Here is a 17,071-nt window from a genome sequence, read left to right on the forward strand (position 1 = left end):
GTGTTCTTACCAGCGATTCTCTAGCACCGATTTGTTTCACACTCGGTAGTAAAGTTGAATTCTTATTCTACTGTGCGTACTTTTACCCGTCCGTAATATACAAAGCGATGTTATATAAAAAGTTTCGGAAGCCAACCCGCTAGATTTGCGTGGATGTGTGGCAGGTGCTTTCCGTATAATGTAATCTTGATGGGTCATCGGGCGAAAACTATCCCACGTACGAAATGTGGCTGAGATTTGTATAGCGTACGCAAATTTCGACCCTGATTACGATTACACTGAATTCAAGGAACAGTTTAGATAGAAAACAAAACGTTCTAACGTTCCAGAAAAATATGAGACGAATCCTATCCTCCTCTCTCTCTCCGCTGTAGTATGTGATTTGTGAATACACAAATTCCCAATGTTTACGGCTATGAAAAAGAAAAGGAAACTCGGTAGCTGCGAAGTAATTTTTATAAACGTCTGAGAAATTTCTAACAAAATTGTTCAATTCGTTGGTAATTGTAGAAAAAGCCGGGCGTTATTTTTTCTTTCATTTTTTTCTTTCAGTCCTGCATAACGTTCTGGATAACGAGGTGCGTTTAATAAAACGTAGCCCATCGATTTTCTTTTCATTCCAACGGGTCGTTGAAAAAGATCTTGATAATTAAACTAATTATGCAGAATTCATTACGGGGTGCGCATTTCTGCAGACGGAGCTGTGTGACTTATCATTATATTACGGGCATTTATAAAGTACGCATACACGACGCGAAATCTTATTACAAAATCGCGCGTCTTTCGTAATCGTCGTTATGATATGTGGGTAATTTTAGTGGAACGTAGATAATTTCAAACATACACGTACTTATACCAACGTAAGTTTACGCAGAAGATGTCGTATGTATGAATCTTCTGCCTCTTATTCGAGTGCGCGAATGTCGACGCAAAGAGACGACGTTCTTAAATTACCCTACGCAGCAACCTGCGTCAGGCCACGTACGTATACTTTCGCAAAGGCCGCGTTACCGCGGAAATGCACGTGGGCAGCGACCGAGGGGGAGTTAAGGGAGGTCGTATAATGTGTATAATATGTGTAAATATATATCTTATCGGACGAAGGGGATCGCGTACCGCGAAAAGCGCGGAACTTGACACGAGAGAGTACGTATATCAAAGCCTATACCCACACTTTCGCTTGGTTAACAACCGCTGCGGATCGCGAGAGACACAAAACTTGAACCGTGCAGCGGAATTACCATTGTACGCGGTTCGTGGCGACAAGGAATTTCCAACCGGTCAAATTGAAAGAGAATCTGTATCACATGCGCCCGGTATAATGTACATATATGAATAACATTATATCCAGTAACTACGTACATACGCCAAGCGCTGCGGTACGCTGTTATACATCTAACGGTACCGGTCCCATTTTTTTTGGTTTTTTTTTTTTTTTTTTTTCGTGCTTCACGATTCGGCTTCGAAAAAATAAGAAATAGAACGTGGTTTCGAAAAATGAAATTCGTACGCGTGTCACGGTGTAACGATATTTTTTTATTTCATTCGGAAGGCGACATATATGCTTGGATTTCGATACCGTAAAATTATTTTTCGGGGCAAACACATTTTACGCTGCACGACCTCATTCTTAGGCGTTATCAAAGTACATCAATTAAAATGGGCTATACCCTGTGTACAATAACGGAACTTTGTACGTCGCGTAACCGAACACGAAGTAAAATAAATATACGGGGTTTTATATTTAATTCGCGTTTTTTTCGGTACTTATTAATCGAATAACGAGGGTTACGGGACTGTTTATAGTTCTGCGGTGAGGCGACAGAATTTGCCGTGCATTCGGATTCGAAAAATTTCGTTCCAATTTGTATTACTGCAGGTTTGAAATCATCGGTACGACGATCCGATGGAATAGAATTGGATAAATCGAAGACATTGATTGATTTACGTATAGCACTTGTTTTTCATCCGATCCTATTGGATTGTAGGAATAGCCGCGACGATAATCACGCTGGGCGTTCTTGCCGAGGAGAAAATAAATGTTTTTTTTTTTCAAACGACTCCATCTGACCAAAAGTACCCGGACAACCCGATTACCTCTAGATGCTTATGTATAGCAGCTTTCACCTATTGTTAGCCACTTCCGAATACCTCAACGGACATAGGAATTTATTACCGGGATAATGTGTAATAATCAACCGCGGCGAACAATTTGTGTAGATGATAAATTTTACTCCAATACCATACGTATTCGTACGAGTTTTTTACGAAAGAAAAAAATTGTGAAGTTCCAGACTAAAAACTACGACAGATATCTCTAACGACTTCTTTCCAGCACTTTCTGATCTAAGAAATCGAGCAGAATTGATGTTGGAAATAAATGTATTTCGATATCTGATATATGTACTGTACATCTAATAACGTTTAAATTTGGATTTGTAAAATTATGGACTTTCATTTTATCGGATGATTCGCGCAAAATATTGATGGGGAATATTACGGCTGCAATGCGGTCGCATGATGGACTATAAATTCAGCGTGGTAAACCGATGAGTTTTATAATGCGAGATAACTTTCACCAGCTATTACTAATTGACAAATATATATATATATATATATATATCTACCGATGGAAGGACCATCCAATTCAAATCGGTCTGGTCATTTCTTACTTTTACGCTATAATTAGAACAGAAAATGAATAAATGAATATAGTTTTTTTCAAGCAAAAAAAAACTATATCCCGCTAGAAATTTTCAACGTTGAGAATTTGACAGTCATCTTTATTCTCTTCTATTTCTTCGGTTTTTCGATTACTTCTGGAAAAGCAGCCGCGATGCGATAACAGTAAATCTCGCGGCAAAATCGATCCGCGGATGTTGATGTCATACAATACCCGACAATACGATACGTGATGAGAATGAATATATTTAAAACAATATTCATACACGTTTTGCAAGGATAAATTCTTAGGGACTGAAATGCACGAGTTAACATTCCATAACAGGCGATAAATTTTCACTCCTGTTGCCGCTGAACTTGTCGCATATTATTCGAGATGCGGTAAAGAATTGCTGAACAAAATTGAGCGGGTAAAATTTGCGTTTATACGTATGTATGGCAAATTACCCGATATTCTCAGCCTTGGTTTTATACATTTCTGCTTTTCCGTGCATAGTATCCATTATAATAATACCTATACTGTATGTATCTCGTACCTGCAGCGATATAGAAATGCAATGTAAAAGGTAAAACATTAGGAAATGAAAGCGAAGCTTGTTCTACACAGGAATTAACGTTATGTAGTTTCTTTAACAACCTTAGTAAACAGTAAACACGAATTTACGATGACGTTTCGTATAGCAATGCCTTTATTGTATTCTATAGCTGCGATGATTGCGCGCGTGAAGGAAAACCATTCTGCACCTCTGAGAATACTGTTCTTTTTTTTTTTTTTTTCCTCTTCTAATTTATCTATTCATTCTCCAATTCTTCAGTATCGTTCAATTATGGTTTTAGAATGGGCGCTGTACGTCTACAAATGCCGGAAGGGTTGCTGCAAATCCTTATTTTTTGTCTTCGGAATCTTTTGCACGCAAAGGTTCAAAGGTATACTTACATCCTATGGGTCCTATCTTACGATTAGTTGCACACGATAGTCCTGATCCTTAGATATTAACAGCTTCGAATTTTTTATGTTTCTTCTTCTCGAGTGCACATGAAAAAAAAAATGGGAACCCCGCGATCAGGAAAATTAAAAAAAAACTCATTTGCCGATTTGACGCGAAATGCCTTCTACAAAAATATTCGAGACTGCCCATACCTAGCGAGGATATATTTGAGAATTTAAAGTCATTGTACGGAGCGTTGTGATTTTGACGAGAGGCAAAATACGAGAACCAAGTTCATGGACGTGGAAAGTTTTTGCTTTTTCATTTTTTAAAGAGAAAGAGAGAGAGAGAGACGACTCGACCGTGTCAAAAATTTGTCCCTCTCGAAGCGTGTAGTTCAACCATCGAACGTCGCATCTGCTATTATTTAATATTATCAAAGGAGTGAAATGAAAAATGTGAATATCATCCCATGTGGCTCGATAAGATGAGGCCCCTTCGATTCACACTTATGCGGTGCGGTGTTACGATGAATAAATTCTGTATAAAATTGGATGGAAACGCGCGCGAGCTCTGAAGCGAAATTTCATTTTGATACGCATGGCTTATTTCACGGCAACGCGACGAAAGCTTAGATCGAGATCTCAGGTCTATACATCGATCTGTGGATCATCGCGCGTCGTAGATCTCTACTTCGTCACGCGTAGCTGAAGATCAAGATGCCAACTCGTGCTACTATGTACGTTCTCCTTCAATTTTCGTCGTTCCGGAGTTCGGTCGACATTTTTTTTTTTTTTTCTGTTCCCGCTTCTTCAATTTGCAGTTTTGGAAGCCTGTGGTTCTTGAAAACTTGAAGAGATCGTCGGTCCCTGACTTCTCAGGAAATCATTCGCCGTGTAGAGCGAAAATTAATTTCGTGAAAATAGAAAAAAAAAATCAGTATGAGCGAAATTGAGACGGTCAATAATTATGCGAATGATGCGCTTTCCTTTTTAAAACATTTCCGCGTTGCTTGTCACACAACAACGCGCGAAAAATCTACGAGATGTCATATACATTTACGTCATAAAGTCTACACGTGATTGATCCGAATTCTTAGGAGAATGATAACTCGATAATTGTACACATATAAAATCTGAAGAACGATCATATTTTTTCCGCTCAATAAATTAGAGCCCCGTACAGATGGAAAAGTCTTTTGACTTTCTATCGCAATCTGCACAGCTACGTTTACAGCGCGCATTATGAGACTTATTCGTAAAACGGTTGAATGGGATTCGCGTAGGCAGTCGAGTGAATAGATCTGGTTTTATATATTAGCTCGTGGATTTGAACTCGTGCCTTTTTTACATTATATACCAAAACCTGGTGAATGTAGGAGCGCACGGCGAAACCATCCTTACCGTGAGCATATCGCGGTTCAAATTTTCAACTCAAGTATATGAATTAAACAGTTCGTGCAAATTTAATTCTAATGGGTAGCAACGTTCTGCTGTTTTTTTTTTTGTTTTTTTTCTTTTCTATATACCATCAAGAATTTTGAGAGCTATTGAGTTTTATGTATATACGTACTATATACCGACTTCCTTTTTCCGGCGCTGCAGGAGAGACTCATTAAATATTATATTATATATAACTTCTTCACAAAATGTTATAAAATTAATTCCTTTCATACGCTTCCGAGCTCGAGTTTCCTCTCGTCTTTGGATTTAGAAATCTCTGAATAATCCACTCCAGTGTTCGTCAAACGAGAAAAAAAAAAAAACGGGAAAACTGTTTGCATATATAGTTGAAGAAAATGAGTCCTTCTGAATACACTTACTGAATCTACAACTAGATAAGATATATAAAATAAATGTGCATCGATCGAAGTGCAAAATTTGGCGATCACCAATCAAATAATTGAATGTAATAAATGAATGTGGAGAAAATCAGCTTTTCCAACTCACCAACTTAGTGATAAAAATCGACCGAGAAACTCGGAAACGCTACTTTTATTTCGATTCCGGTGAAAATGTCCAACAGTCAAACTGTATAATTTAATAGTTTGTACATATAGTTATGGGTTGGTAGGTAGGCACGGTAACTTCGGTATTCTTTATTGGCTTCTCCATGGTGGCTTTCCTTGCAGTAAAAACCTTACGACCTGCTTCTCGACGTGTTGCCCGAGGCGCAAGATCGGCGTAAAACTCGGCCTCAGCTTTTCGCTCGTTCTATTTCATTTCCAGCAACTTATTGTACGTATAAATACATATATGTATAACGTAATCAATTTCCACAAACAATTTTTACGATTCTTGAAGAAACCTCGTCAAAAAATCACCTATCCACCACCATTCGAAACAACCCTCTCCCACACGTGCGAAATTTCCCTATATGACGAAGAAAACTACCAAAATTTTCAACGCGATTTTTTATCCGACAACTTCGAGAACCGGACTACAAATAAATAGTCCATATTCTACGACAAGATGGAAGTGGGAGAAAAAAAATAATTTCGGAATACCCTGTGCAGCGAACGTCATTTACAGATCTGATCGGAACTGAAGGACGTTACGATGAGCAGAGCTGAAGAAGAAAGGTGCAATTATCAAGGACTTCGTCAACGCGATAGGCGAACGAAGATTACAATGCGAAATGCGCACGTATATCGTGGTCCGAAGTCATACGTAAGTCGAAGAACGTCGAACGTGTTTCGCAGAGAGTGGGAAATGCGTGCGGATGACCGGATATCTTGGACATTTTATAAGCTGATCGTCGTCTCATACGAGGCGCACATGTACGCATATAGAAAGAATAAGACACGCTAATGCGTGTGCACACATCGGGGGGAATTGGTTGTTCGCTACACGTTGAGGAGGGTCCAAGTGTGTCAGCAGGTCGGTGACTTCCTTAACGACTGACTGACGGGACGGACACACAGAAGTTAATCGTAAGCCGAAGACCGACTTATACACGAGAGTTCCGCTCGCGATCTTTGCAGCTTTAGGTCCAGAACTGAGGATATGGATTCCTTACCTTTTTTTTTTCTCTCTCTCTCTTATCTAGTTTTTCTTTTTTCCTTAATCCGAAGTAAATCGAGATCTGGACTAATTTCAAAGAAGTTACATGGAAAAACCTACTTTTTTTTTTTTTTGCATCAACTTTCCCATTACTTTCTTAAAATATTATCGTCAAGGTGGGAAACGAACATTTGAAATTTTTCGAAAGATTCAATGCCGCATATTTTGAAGAGGAGAGATGAAATTGTTTGTTTTTTTTTTTTGATACTGCAACTACAATTTAATCCATATTATGATTAGTCCGGTTTTTACCCCATTTTCGGTACATATACACAACATACCTGTTATAACTCATGAGGTATTACAAATCGAATTAAAAGTTAAAACACGAATTATTCGAGTTTAATTATTTTTGCATTCGCGACACGTGCATATAATAGATATACATTTCGATCGTTGTACCTACCTACTTGGCGTCGAATATCAAGTACCCGATTGCAGTAGACCTAATACACAAATATATAGGTAAGTATGCGCGTCTAATTTCCGTACATCGAAACATAATAAGACACGACCAACATGTTTCTATCGAATTCTGATAAGATTATCGTTCATCGCAGTCTTCATTACGCGTGCATATACCATATACGTGCAGTACACGACGTAGATTATATATACATATGATAGTTTTAAATGTAGGTAGCACATATAATATGCATATCGCAGTGGCTAGCTTGTACGCATATAACACACGGTTATTATATTAAATGCAAGGTAAACTGGTGGTATGTACAGAGCATATCCTGGCTATCATTTGACCGATGTGCCATGTTTCAATTGCGGCCTGCAGGTTATTACGTCTATTTATTTATTCCATTTTCTCACATTCTGTTATATCAAGCATATATTCATAATCCCGTCAAATCAGGTTTCACTGATATGCATAATATCTCATACGTATAGTCGTAAAAAAGTCATATAAATTATTATCGCAAAACTTTAGCGGCTTTTATTCCTCTGCCAAATCTATGAAACATATTATCCATAATTCATGTTATCATAAAAATCTACCTGTAACCATTTGGTATGAAAAAAAGTCGGAAAAAACAGACAGATTAGACTGTGAAACAGGTGACAATTGATGCAGGTCATGATGTAAGAAATATGCCTCGAGCCGTTGTACATTTTATTCGTTAAGTTTTTTTTTTTTTTCTATTAATAGAAAGTATTTATACAATACACATAAATTGTTCGAGCGATTGAGATGTAATATTTTTGAACGGTGAATAAAAAACTGACGAAAATCTCACGAGTCTGAATGTACCATTTCTGAGCATATTATGTGCGTATTAAATATTCATCAATCCTCTATAACTTGAATCGGCACCCCGTCGCGACCAGCAGTAATATTACATTGCGATCGTTTCACTGAAAGAACTTTTATTCTTTTTAAACTAGATTCTCCTGCGGGAGCGCGCGATATTTGCATACCGATACATGTTTTTTAAAAATATAATTATACGTATACGTTCCACTTTCTTTTCGCAGTAATTTTATCTCGTGAACAGCGAAAAATGTGGTTCCTAGATACCGTTCGTGCACGTTCTACCTCACGTATAATATCAGCAACACCGGGTTTGGATTATTACGTGTATTTCTTCTTTTCAGTTCTCAATTTGACTATTTTTAATCCGAGTAAGAATGCATAATTTTTTTTTTTTTGCACATATGTAGTTTCTTTTAATTATCGAAATCTAATTTGTTGTATATAGTTTGTACGATATCGTGCAACTGTCTGAAATAATATTTCTAAAAACTAAAAATAATTATTGAATTCGTTAGAAGACTGATCATTATTATCGTCAAGCGTACAGCCTATCACCTTGAGGTACAAGATAACTAATTACTAATTAGTAGTTGGCAGGTTACTACCGTCTCGAAGACGTCGTAGTAAACGAATCACGTGCTGCGACGAATACCGAAAGTGTGTCAAGTTTATTTTATTCGGGTTAGTCGGGTTTACCGGAATCCATATAAAAACCGATCAAATTATATTTTTTTAATTCAATACTTTATATATTTTCTTTTCATCATTTATTGCTTTTATTCATATCATTTCGACATTTTTTTTCTGAATTTTTTCATTAATGGTATTTCACTAAACATCGGACAGATGTAGACGATATGTCGCACACGCGATTCGAACACACGCGATAAAGTACGGCATTGATCACACGATTTATGTATAAAAATTAACGATGCCAAAATATCGAATGAATTGAAAAATTTCATTTAATTACAAATTATATCCCTATTTACTGAACTGGATGTTGTTAACTTGGCGATTTTTTACGGGTAAAATATATGTAATAAGCGTTTATAAGGCATGGAATTTTTTATTCAACGATTCGTACTGCATGAAAATTCAATTTCTGTAATACCGTCGATTGGTTTTTCTGTGTGGTTTGGAAATGCGTATACCATGTGCGTGTATGTGCTACCTAGTACTCCGAGCACACGCAACGAAGATCCGCGAATGCGGAATCGGAAGCGCCTGGAAAGTTGTTAAAAGAAAAACAGTGGTAACCACGAGCTAGGTCAACGCGCAAGAAACTGTCTTGGCCGTTCATCGATGTTCCCGATGGAAAAAAAGAACTGATAAATGGATAAATTGAAAAATAAAAACAACTTCAATCTACCAACTTCGGATGAGTCATGTATCGACGGTTTTCATCTTCATTTCATTCACATGAAAAATGAATGTTCACCCGAACTCCGCAATGCGAGAAAAAGTTAGCTCCGGAAAGCTTTTTCGACTGCGAGAAAGGGGGTAAGCGCTGCGCGGCGCGTTGGCAGAAATGGAAACCAACTCGGAAGCGCTCGAGCGCGGCCCGCCAAAGTGTGAAATTCTTCGCGAGTTCATGGGTCAATTCAACCACTCACGTTTTCTGTTGTATCTCAGGACCAAATGATTGAAATTCCATGAATTTGGGTGCGTTTTATTCGTAATGAAGTAGCGAATAATTTTTCTATGCGCAAAAAGTTTGCTGCAGAACGTGCCGCATCAGAAAATCAGGGGACAATTGTGCAACTAGAATTTGAAGAGAGAAAAATTAATTAGATTCGTAATAAATTTAATCAAAAATTATAGTTGGATACCGTTATTGCTGATAATATAACCAGCGACCTTCTCGTCTTCTAGTTTATTTCATTTTTATTTTTATTTTCACGAAGCTCACGTAACCGTAAAAATTTCAATGGTTTACTGATTGTTATAATTGCAGTTAGAATTTTACCAGAATTATTTTCAAATTCATTACACGTCGCAGCGTGATAGAATAATAATAATTGTATCCACTTGATATTAAGGCGAGCGGTTGAATTCGTTCAAATTAATTTCATACCAAAAATTACTGCGGGATTATTATAGGACGAAGACCTTTTTTCATCGAAATACACACGCTCCACCGTGTACAAATATCTACCACATAAACGGATAAAAATTCTCTCATTTATTTCTACGGTGTTTTTCGTTTACCGGAGGTGTAAATTATTTTCCATTTGCGCCAACATGGGATTTCTAAAGTCGACTCTACCTGGTTCACTAACCTCCTGGGATAAAACGGCCATATATACATGCGTATTTATTACATATATATATATATGGTTGCCCAAATAAGATTATTGCATACGTATTAGACCCGCTACTATTTTTTATCAACCTTATACGAAATTACACGCTATGAAATTAATTATAATCTATCAACGAAACATTTTATCTATTAAATTTAGTTACACTCGAATATTATAGCATACATCGTACACGAACCTAACGGCAGGACTTCATTAACAATATACACACATCAATAAACATCACCGCACAATTACATACACATATGGGGTGTCACGATTTAATTAATTAATAAAATTGCAGAATAAAAAAATTTCCATCAGGTGTCAAGGCTTATTTTTTGCCCCATCATTTTAACACCTGTGATCGATTATTATTTTTCTTGAAATAAGAAAAAGTGTAATGATATTTTATTCGGCAGAATATGTAGATGATGAATACTATTTCCTCGAAATAAATTTTTCACGCGTGTGTAGGACTGTAAGAATATTTATTAATCATAATTTAGTTGGAAGTTGAAATTACATATTCGTATAGGTATAAGTGTACCTGTATGTGTACGGATGTATGAAACTTTCATTGTTCAAATATATCTTGGCGCAATTTATGCGCGTTGTACGTATGAGTATATACTCCGCTTGATGGAAGTTGGCGATTTGAACAACATTTGAACAACGTCAGCCTTCTTACGGCAAGAGCTCGTCCAAATTATCAACTTCCACTACGCGAAGTATATGATATAGATATCACAACTGTTTACAAATATGTACATACCTATACGGAGAATAAGTTCTTGTACGGTACTCCTCATTTCTTAATTAACTTATCGCGAGTACTTTGAAAATAATAAAAAATCAGAGTTGGAAACAAATATGAAATTTTTCAAATTATTTCTTACCTCTGAGAATCGCGGAACTCGAATATCTTACAACTTATTCCGGTGCAGCAATGGGAAATTAGTTGTAAATTTATTCCATGTATCACGTACAGGTATATATACCTGTGTGTTAGGTATATATTGTTTCCTGACATAAGTTAAATCAACTGTACGCATTTCCTCGTTATGAAGTGATCGTAATCTGATCGGAACTTGAATTAATTCGAGACCTGACTCGCTGGATCGATACGTGTATATACATATATATATTTTCGCCGCATGTACATACGTGTTCGTGTACCTGTACCGGAGTAGCAACTAATGTTTATACGACGTGCGATAAAATCTCCACGACAACGTAATTATTTGTCGTTATACGTTGTGTATTTATATACGTACGACTATATCGACAGATCTTCCGATTGTACCCGATTGAATGGCCTCGGAACGTTCCAAATCAATGTTTTTTCCTCAAACAGTTTCCCGCATATCGCGAAAACGAACGAACAAATCAGCAGTAATAACAGGCGTTGTTGGAAAAACTTCTATTTTTTAGGGGGTAATACGGCTACGCCGAATCTGATCTCCCTTATACGTTTAAAATATATATTGCGGGTAATATTACTGCGGTACACATGTACTTACATATAATATAATCATACGTTAGAATAGGAAAGATTGATGTAACCGACCCCATGGTACTGCAATCTTTAATTATGCAACCATCTTCTTCTTCGCACGGTTTAAACCAACCGAGCGTTTTCTCACGCACTCGAATCCCAGCGCTCCCTGGGCAAGTGCTTGGCATTTCAAAGTCTCATTTTTTCATATACACATACGCTGTGCACATAACTTTAAACACGTAATAACATTATAATACCTAATCTTTGCTACACCTACCCAACCTATCCTTCCATAAACATTATAAGGTTTCTGGAAAAAAAACATCCTCTTCGCTATTGTGCGATTTTATTCCGACGAAAATCTTCCAAATTACCAACCGAAATACAGCGACTTCCTCCATAACTCGTCCGGATCGCTAAAAATGGCGAAAAATTTTTCAGGAGAGCGGAGCGTAATATCGGGTGCGCCATGAAAAAGTGAATTTTTAGCACATGTACGAAATAATGAAATATACATTCGCTGCGCTTTAAAGGTAGCGGCGAGACCGCAGCGATAATAATTCATGACTCGCGTCGTCGTCTGGGCCAAAGAATGAATCACCGAACGTCTACCTGCCGCAAGAACCCTTTTTTTTTTCAGTCTTTCTCAAGAACGTAAACACTGATCATAACAATGCACTCGTGTACTTCGGAAATGCCTCTGCCTGGGTAGTCGGCGTATAGCGTAGCGTCTAGTTCCGAGGAGGAAAAATTCAATTTCTTTCATCCGCGTGTACGCGAGACTCCGGTCGTTAGCGCTTCGCTAAATTATTATGTTATTACATTTTATATGTACGTGGAATATCGTGGATTCCTACGTGTGCCCGCGGAGTCCCGCATACATAACGTTTAGAATCGAATACCATTTGTATTCAGGAACATGTTACGGGCCAGCATTATCTTGCGCACAGTTTAGACTTATGTGGAAAGAAGCTGGCACGTGACGTTCGATGTGTACACACCAACTAATTGTATAAGTACACACACACACACCTTGTACGCCTATGCGGATTTTTCGTTGGCTGTAAATTTTTCCAACGTCGAAAGTTACGAGAAATATCATTTTCACCCTGTAGCTAGTTTACATCTCGTCTCAGAGGACGCGTGTGTTCATATACATACCTATACGATTTAGGTGTATACTTAATTCGTATGAAATCTTCGTACGCAGTCGATGGCTCGTTGATTTCATAGAGAAATTCCCACCGCGTATAACTTGTTGTTTCCGTAACTGGATTTAACATTTGCGCTCAAGAGGATCGTTCGTATTACGCAAAATGAGGTGCAATTTCTTTGATACGAAATCAAAGTGCAACGTGTACGAGTTAAAAATTTTGTTATCATTATTATCTCCGGTTTCGTATAATCTGAGATATGCAATCAGGTAAAGAGGCTGCGGTTATACGCGATAACTTGTACAAATATTTTAACTGCAATGAATCGAAATTGCGAAAAACAACGCGATAACTTGCGTAGTGTTCGCGAGAAAATTCCAGCAGATGATTCCTCGTTGCAAAATAGTTATACCGTCGCTGCGTACGCACGTATACTGATTCGTCGATTTTTCGCAGCTTTTGGAAAATTTTTCCGAACCGATCGAAAATCTCGGAACGAAAAAAGTTAACGAAACTACGACGTACCGCAAATTAACGTCTCATGGGATATCCTTGCATCCGTGCTTGCGGCTGTCATTTAAAAGTCGAAGATAGTGGCCAGTTTTATAGTTTAGACTCGAGAGTCAGCCAACCGTTTATAAAAGACTAATCGAGCAGCGCTCGGTTACGAAGTATACAACTGCCATAACATGATGCCTCTCAAGGATGAGTTGCCAGTCGCTATATTATACGTTGCGAGCCGTTGGAGCTGTTGCTTCAAAATGGAGAGAGAAAGAGAAAAAGTTGAAAGAGTGAAGATAGTCGAGTATACGAGAAAAAAAAGGAGCGGAAAAAAAAAAGATTGTTGAGTAAAAAAAATGGAATTAATAAAAAAGGAAGAAGAAGCAACAACGACTCAACTTCGCTGTATTGCACAGCCGTCCCTACGTTTATAAGCGACGCGATCGTCGAGACGCGAAAGGAAAGCGCGCGCGACTTGTCCACCTGCGGAGTCTCTGCACAGGAAACTCTTGAGCGCCCTGAGAATTGAAGCCGCGTTAAAGCCGGCGATATTTTCCATTCTGTTTCATCAACCATATAGTCCGGTCAACCGTGCGATCGTCGCTCGTCTCGAATAAACCGCCGCGATTTTCGACCAGACTCGAATCTTTTGGAAACGAAAAACAATGAGATTCTAAAAAAAAAAACACGCGACATACATTCGACGTTTCTTTGATTTTTTGTTTTTTCACGTTTCATTTTCAAATTCCTATTTACTCGAGTATCGCGATGACGACGCGATGATATCATCAAAGTATATTACCGTGAAACAAAGCTTCTAATTATCATGCAAAATATCTACGTCACCGGTTCGTCAACGCTGCTGCAACAATTGTCACGATTTAAAAATTATGACAATATAGGCATTCTTGTAATACCACCGAACGTGTCGATTGTTTTTACAAAACAGGTGAAAAAAAAAAAAAACAAAACAAAACAAAACAAAATCCGTAATTGAATCGAAAAAATACACGATACAATTTGCAATTGAAAAATCCTGTCTATCGAATGAGTGGGATAATAACGATATAGCAACGAATGTCGTGTGTAATGCTGTCCAGATCTACAGCCCGCAAAAGTTTTCCATACGTCCCCGGTCCGTTCTCCGACGACCCAGGGTCCTTTATGCTTCGTACAGTTTCATGGTTTCTAACGTCCAGGTCGTCCGCTCCTGCACACTTCGAGCACGGAGCGAACGATCTTGACGTAGAAAACTGTGAGGCAAAATACAAAACTATGCACAGCCGATTATATAAAATATATAAATACAGCGGTTAAGAGTTTTACGCCGAGGGGGAAAGGAGGGGGCTGAAATATTTCTGAAGGAAATTCACGCAGGCATCGGTTTGTGAAGGAGAAAGATTTATTACACGATTAATTCGCGATGCCTGCATCGAGTTTTTTTTTTTTTTTTTTTTTCCAGTTTTTTTTTGTCTTCTTTACTTCGGTTTTGTTTTATTGCTGCTTTTTTTTATCATCGAACCCCGTACAAGCTCGGAGTTCTGGAGTTGCAGCACAACTACATTCTATGGCCGACTCCGAAACATCGAATAGATCGGTATGATTACGGCGAATAAATAATCCAATGTGCAGAAAGATCGGCTCTGAAGATATATTATACTTGAGAGTCTCGCTTGACCAGCAACAGTTAATTTGCAGAGGTATATATTTCTCGGTGAGAATATAACGTGTACGATATAACTCAATATAGCGCGTATTATATTCAGTAAATCGAAAATAACGTATAATAAAGCTTTTAAACAATTTTCAATCTCACTGATCTTCGTATCTCGTCGTAACAATAAAAAAAAAAGAAGAGATCTCGAGGAGGATCAGAAAATTTGGCTTCGTGGCTACAGAAAATTTTTGTACCCTTTCCGTCGCTCTTTGCGAGAGGTTTAATTTACGGAACAAAAGAAAAAGAAAAAAAAATAACCATGTGTAGCCCGGCCGTGACGCGAGAATTCTTGCAACGCGAATGTTGGCGAATTTGGAATTTATTGAAAAGTAACAATTGACACAAGTGTCTAATTACGCTACCCCGACATGGATTCGATCGTTAAAAAGCTACGAACGCATTATAATTTTCGTACATATTATGTGTATATATATTTAGAACCCTCGTACATACGAGGTGTTGGAACCGCGTATTCGTACATAGGTACGTACGTACGTACGTACATAGGTACAATTTTCTGTATGAGGAGACGTATAATCGTTTTCCATTGTTTTCCACAGCGAAAAAGAAGAGCTGGAGGCGGTATAAGAACGTATAACGTTTGTTTCGCAACACGTACGCGCTACATTTATATGCCCACTTACGTACGTATCCACGCACTTATACATACATATAATACGTAGGGAAAACATACGGCGTTAAAACATCGCGTGTCTAAGTAAAATACCGCAGACATTCCCCCTCGTCGTTTTCTTCTCGAAATAATTTTAAGCGACCGCCCTTTCTGCCCCCCCGTCGGCGGCCTTTGTTGGCACTAGATAAATTACTTTTCGTATCACACCGCTTTCAAGCAGTATTATCGTCGTCGTCGCCGTCGTCGTCGTCCCGCATTCGCATCATAGATAAAGGAGGGTATAACCGAGTACGTGCGGCCAAATGAAAAATACACGTGACTCATGCATGGCGATGCGATGCCCCTTTTATTGATTCCGAAACTTCTAACGCAGCCGAAAGCTTGCGCAGAGGGCGCCATGTCCTTTACGATTTTCATCCCCCTGTGCCCAATAACACGGTGCAGCGGATTCGGTACGGGGCAGAAATACCAATTTTCTCTGAACATTTTTCCCGTGTTTTTTTTTCCTAATTTATTCTCGCCTGCACACTTGAGGCACTAGAATGCTAAAAAGTGCTTTACTGAAGCGCTCAAAAATTTCAGAGCTTTTTTCTTTTTTCTTCGGAGCTTTTTATTTTTAAACTATATAACCGTGTACTAAGCAGAGTCATTGAATGGCTTCCGTATACCACGTACGTACAACAAGTTCGTCAAAGTTAATTGATTGTACACGCGAGCAATCAAAGCTCGAAATTGAACACGTGATGTAAAACGATCCTACAAGAGAACTTTTCTAACACAGGCTGCATCCTCTTATCGGTAGCTAAAAGGGCTGCCCGCTGTTCGTTGCAATGGTGGAATCGGCGGTAAATCGATTGAAACCGGTATCCGCGCGTATGTAACCCTGTAGAGCGATTAGTCATTTGGATTCGCGTATCGCGGCATATATTATATTATTAAAATAGACACGTTACGGAGATACGTATCGTATACCTACTAGCGATAATCAATCACACCGTAGGCAAATCGATTTTTCTCTTTATAACGGTTCGGTCCGTGAGACAAACAATATAAGTAACTATGTCGTACCGTAGGTGAACCCGAAAAACAAAAAATCCGGAACAGAAACATAATAAGTAAGGAAGGAAAAAGGAAGAATGTAAGAACGATTCCTTATCCGAAACCACGCGATATATGCAGCCTGCGCAATTTTGCGTATAGTATATCGCCGTACCAGCGGTGATCGATCAATTACGTGTGCGGTGTACGGTTGTTCTTTTTTCCCCCCATAGCTAATTGAAAATCGAGATAAGAAAAATTGATTATTTGATAAGAATTACGC

General features: G+C 38.3%; 1 protein-coding gene across 2 annotated transcripts in view; it reads right to left on the bottom strand.

The window, feature by feature from the left end:
* The window catches only part of LOC105690210 (mucin-5AC), a 35,591-nt gene that overhangs the window by 15,173 nt on the left and 3,347 nt on the right, over window positions 1–17,071 (bottom strand). Inside the window, exon 1 of one of the 2 annotated variants that reach the window (XM_048655484.1) lies at window positions 11,143–11,291. The exons of the other annotated variant lie outside the window; for it this stretch is intronic. Coding sequence (XP_048511441.1) covers window positions 11,143–11,276 — 134 coding nt within the window. The 5' untranslated portion in view covers window positions 11,277–11,291. Of the gene's footprint in view, window positions 1–11,142; window positions 11,292–17,071 lie in introns of those variants that run through there. 2 annotated transcript variants of the gene reach the window in all.

The sequence above is a fragment of the Athalia rosae genome, chromosome 5, assembly GCF_917208135.1.
Source record: "Athalia rosae chromosome 5, iyAthRosa1.1, whole genome shotgun sequence".
Taxonomy (NCBI): Eukaryota; Metazoa; Arthropoda; class Insecta; order Hymenoptera; family Athaliidae; genus Athalia; species Athalia rosae.